The sequence below is a fragment of the Rhincodon typus genome, chromosome 4 (assembly GCF_021869965.1).
Source record: "Rhincodon typus isolate 14 chromosome 4, sRhiTyp1.1, whole genome shotgun sequence".
Classification (NCBI taxonomy): Eukaryota; Metazoa; Chordata; class Chondrichthyes; order Orectolobiformes; family Rhincodontidae; genus Rhincodon; species Rhincodon typus.
Window position 1 is genome coordinate 115343646 of NC_063335.1, and position 9492 is coordinate 115353137.

Here is a 9492-nt window from a genome sequence, read left to right on the forward strand (position 1 = left end):
CCTACAGCAAGTTAGAAGCACTTGCGATGGACAATAGAGGGACCAGACTCATCATACTCCTGCTTACTGATCCACATTTGCTGGAAGGTGGAGAGAGAAGCCAAGATGGAGCCTCCGATCCATACTGAATACTTCCTCTCTGGTGGGGCTATGATCTTAATCTTCATTGTGCTCGGAGCCAGGGCTGTGATTTCCTTCTGCATCCGATCAGCAATACCTGGGAACATAGTGGTTCCACCAGACAGGACAGTATTAGCATACAGATCCTTCCTGATATCTACATCACATTTCATGATGCTGTTATATGTGGTCTCGTGGATACCAGCAGATTCCATACCAATGAAGGAGGGCTGGAACATGGTTTCTGGGCACCTGAAGCGCTCATTGCCAATGGTGATGACTTGGCCATCAGGGAGCTCGTAACTTTTCTCCAAGGCTGAAGAGGAGCTGGCTGTCTGCATCTCAGAGTCAAAGTCCAGGGCCACATAAGCAAGTTTCTCCTTGATGTCGCGCACAATCTCCCTCTCGGCTGTGGTCGTGAACGAATAGCCACGTTCAGTCAGGATCTTCATCATGTAATCAGTGAGATCCCGACCAGCCAAGTCCAACCTCATGATGGCATGAGGCAAGGCATACCCTTCATAGATCGGCACGGTGTGGGACACACCGTCACCAGAATCTAGCACAATGCCAGTCGTACGGCCAGAAGCGTACAAGGACAGCACGGCCTGAATGGCAACATACATGGCTGGGGTGTTGAAGGTCTCAAACATGATCTGGGTCATCTTCTCCCTGTTGGCTTTGGGGTTGAGGGGTGCCTCTGTGAGGAGAACAGGATGCTCCTCTGGGGCCACTCGCAGTTCATTGTAGAAGGTGTGGTGCCAGATCTTCTCCATGTCATCCCAGTTGGTCACAATGCCGTGTTCAATTGGGTACTTCAGGGTCAGAATGCCCCTCTTGCTCTGGGCTTCATCTCCAACGTAACTGTCTTTCTGACCCATTCCAACCATCACCCCCTAGAATGAGAAACAAGATACAAACAAAAAAGTAAACTCAAGCATTGATTGCTAGATTAAAAACTTTAAAGCCTTTGTTCAGACTGGTTTAGAATCCCAAGTGAGACATCAGTCTTTTCAAAAACTCACTTGTGGGACATAGGTGTCAGTGGGCCAACATTTATTGCCTGTCCCTAGGTTCCCCTTTAAAGGTGGGGAGCTGCCTCTTGAACCATTGTAGTCATGGGATGGGGTTGTGAATTCTGGGAATGACTGACAGCGAAGCAATATCTCTCCAATTCAGGATTCATGTGGTTTGAAGGGGAACTTCTGGATAGCACTCCCATGTATCTGTTCCACTGGTCTTTAGATGGAACTAGGTTTGGAACTCCCTCCCTAACGTGTTGGGCCTACCCGCAGCAGTTTGAAGCGGCAGCTCATCACCACCACCACAAGGTGAACTAGAGATGGGCAATGAGTGCTGACCAACCATTAAAGCACACATCCCAACAAGGATGTAGAGAAAACAAACTCAGGCAATTGACTGCATAGTTAAGGCATTGTATAACAAACAAGATATCCTGCAAGATATTGGCTCATGCTGAGAATTCCTTGCTGTAGTCAGCTCTCATGAATAGAGTCTAGGCTACTACTTCCATTCCTAAAGAAGTGGATTCAGACTAGGGCAAAAACTCAAGTTTGTTAACAGGGGAGCCAGATTATGGTGCAGTAACAAATCACGTTCATCACCAGTAGTATGCTGCTGTCAAACCAAGACTACGTTCTACCTATTACATCGAGTGATGTGCTATAGGAATTTCAGTGCTGGTGTAATGCCAGGTGTATGGGTCATAGGTCCAAACACTGCTTGTTTGGTGTCGGACAGCAAGAAACATTTTACAGGAAATAAAAAAAAAGGTACTGACTTTACCCAACCAGGCTTGCTGCCCAATTGCAGTATCCCATAAGTGTTGGGCAGCAAATGCTGCCCATCCCAAGAATGCTACTTGGAGAAAACCCAATTTAACATTGACATTCAGCTCAGTTGCTTGTAAAGGGAGCTCCATGTTACCACCCAGCCCTGTCTTGGCAGGCAACAAGTGCCCAGCGCTTGTCTTAACTTAAAAAAAGGAACCATTCGTCAGGACAATGCCTTCAGGGGGTTAAATTTGAAGCAAACTCTAGTTAGCTGTCAATTATTTAACTAGATTATTCTCCATGGTAACACCAGTTAGTCCAATTGCTAAACGCATACTTAGAATTTACCCTTTGCATCAGGCAGTTACATAAACTGCTAGATTGCAAGTTAAAAAGCTTTGGCTTTAACCATTCAGTGACATAGTTGGGTGTACCATCTGCAAATTGCAGTGTAGTAATGCATCAAAGCCTTTTGGCAGCACCTTCTGAACCAGAACTACTACGACAGTGAGGCCAAGGACAGATGACACCACTGCCAGCAAGTTCCACTCCAGTTCACACCATACTGACTTGGAGCACTTCGTTCTGCCACTAACCAAACCCTCAAGCCCTTCCCCAACAGCACAGTGGCTGCCTCTATATATAGAGAGAAAAAGATTGTAAAAGTCCAAATGAGCAATATCTTCATAATGGCAAAAAAAAAGGAACAACAAAATGTTAACTAAATATTGGTTCAACTTTTGAATTATGCACAAGTCTTAGCTCAGGAGTGTAACTAACACTAGAAAAGCCAGGTTAAAAGAAATGTGCTGAGCACCAGATCTATATTTGGGGGTCTGAATAAGTTGTTTCCTTCTCAGGGGAAAAAATGCCTTAAAAAAAAAAAAAAGTGGCTAGCATAACAGTTAGAGCAAGGCTTTCAGCAATGATATCAGGAAGCACAAGACCTGAAAGTCAGGGTACACACCCAAGAAAATTGGAGGTCAATTAGGAATTTTGAAACTGGTTGCTGAATGAAGACTGTAGAACACTGGCAGTAAAATGGGTCAGGGTACAGATCTACTTTTCAATTAGAGAACAGCCTCCTCCACTGCCTCATCCAGAGGCAGTTGGTTAAAGAGACCAGGAGATTAAGGAAATGTAGGGCTTCAATTAAGAAAAAAAAAAAATTGGGTGCTTCACTGGAGGAATTTGTGGGAGGAACAGACAGCCAACACTTGTTCTCAGCTACAGGATTGAGAAATCAGGAAAGGAATGACCAAGTGTAATCTTAACTCTACCCTCACCACATAGCAAGGCAGCAACTCAGGTTTCCAAATGATTTAAGTCTGCTTTGATGTTAATTAGGGAACAACAAATATAAACTGCTCTTAGAGCATACAATACAGTGCAGTTAAAGGAGACAGACTACATAGAAGGCTAGAGAGGTTTGGTATGTTTACAAGAGGGATCAAGTTCCCCACACAACACCAGAGAAGGCCAAAACAAAACCTCTGTTAAAAATCAGAGCTCACCTGGTGACGGGGGCGTCCCACAATGGAGGGAAACACAGCCCTGGGAGCATCATCACCTGCAAAGCCAGCTTTACACATCCCAGACCCATTGTCGACCACCAGAGCTGCAATCTCATCATCGGCCATGGCTCAGAATCTGCAGGCAACAGGGGAAAACTTTTCATAACAGACAGACAGACAGACCCAAAGCATAATACATTTTAGACTAATTAGCTTAACATACCAGAACCAGCCCTTTAGTTTGAAAGAAATTACAAAAACTTTATTAAATTCAACACAAACTAAAGTCTTTAAAGCAACAACAAAGAAATATTACAATATTTAACTTTAAAAACCAAACATTTTCCAACCAATTTAAATAAAGCACAAACCCTATTTCCTAATACTCCTTAATTGCTAAGCCCCACTTACTATCTCACACAGAACTCTCTTGCCTTATGACCAGGAAGAATACTGCAAAGGGATACGAGACTTCTGCCTTTATTGGTGCTGGTACCCTTCCTAGCCCTGAGGATCTGGAAGGGGGAGGAGCACCAAAGCAACCAATTGATATCTGGAGGAGGAGTGAGGAACAACCAATTAATGTAGGGTGGGTGTCACTAACAGCAAGTGAAGGTTGGGGCAAAAAAAATGCCTGGATCAGAGTGGAGAATCTCATTAATTCACCTTTCAAATCTTCAATTTATTTGAAAAATCATTCACTTTCTTATTTGTTTTTAATATTCATATTTACATCTCGGCTGCTGCACACATGAACATACAAACAAGGAGCAGGAGTAGGCTAATCGGCCCCTTGAGCTTGCTTCTTCATTTATTAAGATCATGGTTGATTTGACTGTAACCTAAAGTCCACATTCTCTCCTACCCCTGGTAATTTCAACACCTCGCTTGATAAGCATTTATAAACCCACCATAAAAATATTCAAGGAGTCAATTTAATTGCATGAGTCTCTGTCTTTCTGCACCCTATTTCCCCTTCACTTTCTATCCTTCTCCCTGAAAGTGACTTGTCTAGAACTAAGGTTCACAGTTTCAAAATAAGACATATTCCATTTAAGACAGAGATGAGGAGAAATTTCTTTTCTTTGAGGGTCATAAGTCATTGGAATTCTCTTCCTGACCCCTCCCGGGCAGCAGACACTGGGTCATTGAATTTATACAAGGCTGAGTTAGTCATATTTTAGAGTAACCAGTGTTATGGGGGCCAGACAGCACAGTGGAATTAATGTTGTATCAGATCAGCAATGATCTTACGGAATGGTTGATCAGGCTCAAGGGGCTGAATAGCCTAGTCCTGCTTCAGTTATGTTCTTATACATAGGTTCTTAACTCAACAATTGACGCAGGAGTGTGGAAACACAGAACATAATCTTGTAACAGTCTGAGGAACGTTGTAAGTATCTTGCTTCATCTTTCATGCTTTTCACAAGAAGCGTGGTGAGTTTCTCACTAGGCAGCAATGAGTAGCCTTTTAAGGAAGATTTTTGCCAATGAAACGCCTTGTTAACAGCCCAACTCACCACATTAATATTCAGCTTCCTATATTACCAAATATGCATGACATCAAGAAAACTTGACCTGGATTTCAGAATGGTTAGCAGGTGAATTCAGATTGCCACTTGCTCTGAAGGATGTCGGTGTTGCTCAGGGCTAAACAGCATCTTAGGGCACAAGCAACAAGCACTAGCTGCATGCACCCCTCATCCAAGGACTTTGGCATCTGCCATTTACAACATATCTCTGATACACTTGCAGAACATTCAGGAAAAACAGACTGGCACTGCAGGGGTCACCAGCAATTAGCATCAAGAAGTTGCAGCAGAGCTGCTTTGTGCACACAGACAGGGAGCCTACCCACCATTGCACCAGATTGTATCTCATGTCATTGATGAAGGAGCTGAAGATGGTTGGGCCTAGGACACTACCCTGAGGAATTTCTGCAGAGATGTCCTGGAGCTGAGATGACTGACCTCCAACAATCACAATCATCTTCCTATGTGCCAACCCATGGAGAGATTTTCCTCTGATTCCCATTGATTCTAGTTTTGCAAGGGGTCCTTGATGCCACACTTAGTCAAATGCGGCTTTGATATATGACTGTATATATGATGACAAGGGCTGTCACCCTCACCTCACCTCTGGAATTCAGCTCTTTTTTTCATGATTGATCCAAGGCTGTAATGAGGTGTGTGATGGAACCCAAACTGGATGTCACTAAGCAGGTTATTCCTGTGTAAGTGCTAACTCTATTGATGACACCTTTAATCACTTTACTGATGATCAAGAGTAGACTGATGAGGCGGAAATTAGCTGGATTGGAGTTGTCCTGCTTTTTGTGTACAGGAGACCTGTAGGCAATTTTCCACATTGTCAGGGGATGCCAGTGTTGTAGCCATACTGGAACAGCTTGGCTAGGTGTGTGGCAAGTTCTGGAGCACAAGTTGTCAGTACTATTGCTGCAATGTTGTCAGATCCCAACAAAGTGGTTGATTCTTAACTGTCCTCTGGGCAATTAGGAATGGCCAATAAGTTCTGGCCTAGCCCAAGATGCTCACACTAATGAATAAAAAATCCAATGCCTCTGACCATTTCTTGGTATCATGTGAGTTGGCTGAAGACTGGAAGCTATGCTGCTGGGGACCTCTGGTGGAGGGAGAGCTGGATCAGCCACTTGTCACTTCTGGCTGAAGATTGCTGCGAATGCTTCAGCCTTATCTTTTGCACTGATGTGCTGGGCTCTTCCATCATTTAAAATGGGGATGTTTGTGGAGCCTTCTCCTCCTCCAGTGAACTGTTTAATTGTCCACTACCATTCATGACTGGATGTGGCAGGACTGCAGAGCTTAGATATGATTCATTGTTTGTGGGATTGCTTAGCTCTGTCTATCACTTGATGCTTATGCTGATTGGTATGCAAGCAGCCCTGTTTTATAGCTTCACCAGGTTAACACCTCATTTTTAATTAGCTTGTTGCTGCTCCCAGCATGCCCTGCTACACTCTCCATTGAACCTGGCTTGATGGTAATGGTTGAGTGAGGGATGTGCTGGGCCATGAGGTTACAGATTGTGGTGGAGCACAATTCTGCTGCTGTTGATGGCCCACAGCACTCATGGATGCCCAGGCTTGAGTTGCTAGATCTGTTCAAAGTCTGTCCTATTTGGAATGGTGATAGTGCCACAGAGCACAATGGAGGAAATTTGCAATGTGAAGATGCGACTTCAGCTCCCCAAGGACTGATACTGTCATGGATAGATGCATCTGCACACGGCAGATTGGTAAAGATGATCAAGTATGTTTTTCCCTCTTGTTGGTTCCCTCACCACAATCGGTAGACTCAGTCTAGCAGCTATGTCGTTTAGGACCCGACCAGTACTGCTGCCGAGCCACTCTTGGTAGTGGACAGTGAAATCCCCCACCCAGATTCTGTGCCCTTGCCACCCTCAGTGCTTGCTCCAAGTGTTATTCAACATGGAGGAGTTCTGATTCATCAGCTGAGGGAGGACGATATGTGGTAATCAGCAGGAGGTTTCCTTGCCCATGTTTAACCTGATGCCATGAGACTTCAATGCTGAGGCAACTCCCTGCCTACTGTACATCACCTCCACTGGGTCACAGAGTCATGCACATGGAAACAGGCCCTTCAGTCCCATTGTCCATATCGACCCTGTTTCCTAAACTGAACTCATACCAATTGTCTGTGTTTGGCCCATATAGCTTTAAACCTTTCCTATCCATGTACCTGTCCAAACGCCTTTTAAATGTTGTAATTGTACTCACCTTTACCACTTCCTCTAGCAGCTTGTTCAATATACGCACCATCCTCTGTGTGAAAAAGTTGCCCCTCAAGTCCCTTTTAAATCTTTCCCCTTGCACCTTAAACCTATGCTGTCTAGTTTTGGAGTCCCGTACCCTGGGGAAAAGACCTTTCCTATTTACCTTATCTATGCCCTTAAGATTTTATAAAACTCTATAAAGGTCATCCCTTAGCATCCAAGATCCAGGGAAACAGTCCCAACCTATCCAGCCTCTCCTTATAACTCAAACCCTACAGTCTCGGTAATGTTTTTGTAAATCTTTATTGTACCCTTTCCAGTTTAATAATATCCTTCCTATAGCAGGGCAACCAGAATTGTACACAGCACTCCAAATGTGGCCTTATCAATGTCTTATACAATCATAACATGACATTGTAACTCCTGTACTCATGCTCTAACTGATGAAAGCAAGCGTGCCAAACACTTTCTTCACCACCTTGTCTATGTGTGATGTCACTATGTACCCACACCCCTAGGTCTCTCTGTTCAACAACACTCCCCAGGGCCCTACCATTAAGTATATAAGTCCTGCCCTGATTTGCCTTACCAAAATACAACACCTCACATTGATCTAAATTAAACTCCACCTGCCATTCCTCGGCCCACTGGCCAGTTGATCAAGATCCCGTTGTATTCTTAGAAAACCTACTTCACTGTCCACTATATCAATTTTGGTACCGTCCACAAACTTACTAACCATGCCTCCTATATTGTCATCCAAATCGTTTATATAAATGACAAACAACAGTGGATCCAGCACCAATCCTTGGGGCACACTACTAATCACAAGCCTCCAGGGTGAACAACAACTCTATATCACTATCCTCTGTCTCCTACCGTCAAGCCAATTTTATATACAATTGGTTAGGTCTCTCTGCATCCCATGTGATCTAAACTTTATGCATTTTAAGACCTCTGCAACTTCTCTTCTGTTATGTGGACTCTTTTCAAGACATCACTATTTATTTCCCCGAATTCCATAGCTTCCATATCTTTCTCAACAGTAAATACTGACGCAAAATATTTGTTTAGGACTCACTTGTCTCCTGTGGTTCCACACATAGATGGCCTCTCTGATCTTTAAAGGGGCCCTATTCTCTTCCTAGTTACTCTTTCGCCCTTAATATACTTGTAAAACTCTTTGGATTCTCCTTAACCTTATCTGCCAAAGCTATCTCATGTCTCCTTTTTGCCTTCCTTATTTCCCTCTTAAGAACAATCCTACACCCCCATACTCCACAAGGGATTCACTTGATCCCAGCTGTCTATACCTGACATATGCCTCTTTCTATTTCTTGACCAGAGCCTCAATATCTCCAGTCATCCAGTGTTCTCTACTCCTGCCAACCTTCCCCTTCACACTAACAGGAACATGCTGTCCCTGAATTCTCGAGGCTTTTGAAAGCCTCCCACTTGCCAGGCTTCCCTTTGTTTTCAGCCTCCTTCAATCAACTTTTAGAGGTTCTCGTCTAATACTATCAAAATTGGCCTTGCCTCAATTTAGAACTTTAACTTGTGGACCAGGGCGATCCCTTTCCGTAGCTATTTTAAAACCAGTAGAATTATGGTCACTGGTCCCAAAGTGCTACCCCATTAATACCTCAGTCACTTGTCCTGCCTTATTTCCCAAGAGGAGGTTGAGTTTTCCATCTTCTTTAGTAGGTCCATCAACACATTGATTGAAAGTTTTCTTGAACACATTTAACAACCTCCCCATCCAAGCCCTTAACACTCCTAGTCTATGTTTGAAAAGTTAAAATCCCTTACAATTACAATCATATTATTCTTACAGCTATCTGCGATCTCCCAACATATTCCTGCTGAATATTGGAGGAGGGGGAGGCTATCATACAATCCCATCAAAGTGATCATGCCTTTTTTATTTCTTAGTTCCACCCATAAAGCTTCATTGTATGATCCCCCTGGAATATCCTCTCTAAGTACTGCTGGGATGTTTTCCCTAATCAAAAACGCCTCTCCCCCTCCTCTCTTGCCTCCCCTTCTATCCTTCCTATAGCATCTATAAGCTGGAACAGCGAGCTGACAGTCCTGTCCCTCCCTCAGCCATGTTTCTGTAATAGCTTTGATATCCAAGCCCCATGTTCCCATCCATGCCCTGGATTTATTGACCTTACCTGTCAGGCCTCTTGCATTGAAATAAATGCAGTTTAATTCATAGTCTCCCTTTGTTCTCTGCCATGCTCTTTACTGTCTTGTCTATTTAACTTACTCTTGTTAAATCCTGTACC

At 43.8% G+C, this 9492-nt stretch overlaps 1 protein-coding gene across 2 annotated transcripts; it reads right to left on the reverse strand.

Moving 5' to 3' along the window:
• On the reverse strand, positions 1–3974 carry LOC109925462 (actin, non-muscle 6.2). 2 transcript variants are annotated; one of them, XM_048595540.1, is made up of 3 exons: positions 3839–3974; positions 3428–3563; positions 1–1016 (listed from the first exon to the last, which is right to left on the reverse strand). In XM_048595540.1, the coding sequence occupies exons 2-3, from the start codon at positions 3551–3553 to the stop codon at positions 12–14; spliced, it is 1131 nt and encodes a 376-aa protein (XP_048451497.1). In that variant the 5' UTR covers positions 3554–3563; positions 3839–3974; the 3' UTR covers positions 1–11. The 2 variants fall into 2 exon arrangements, with proteins under 2 accessions (XP_048451497.1, XP_048451498.1); XM_048595541.1 differs by having other exon boundaries at positions 3862–3947.
• Positions 3975–9492: the final 5518 nt, after the last annotated feature.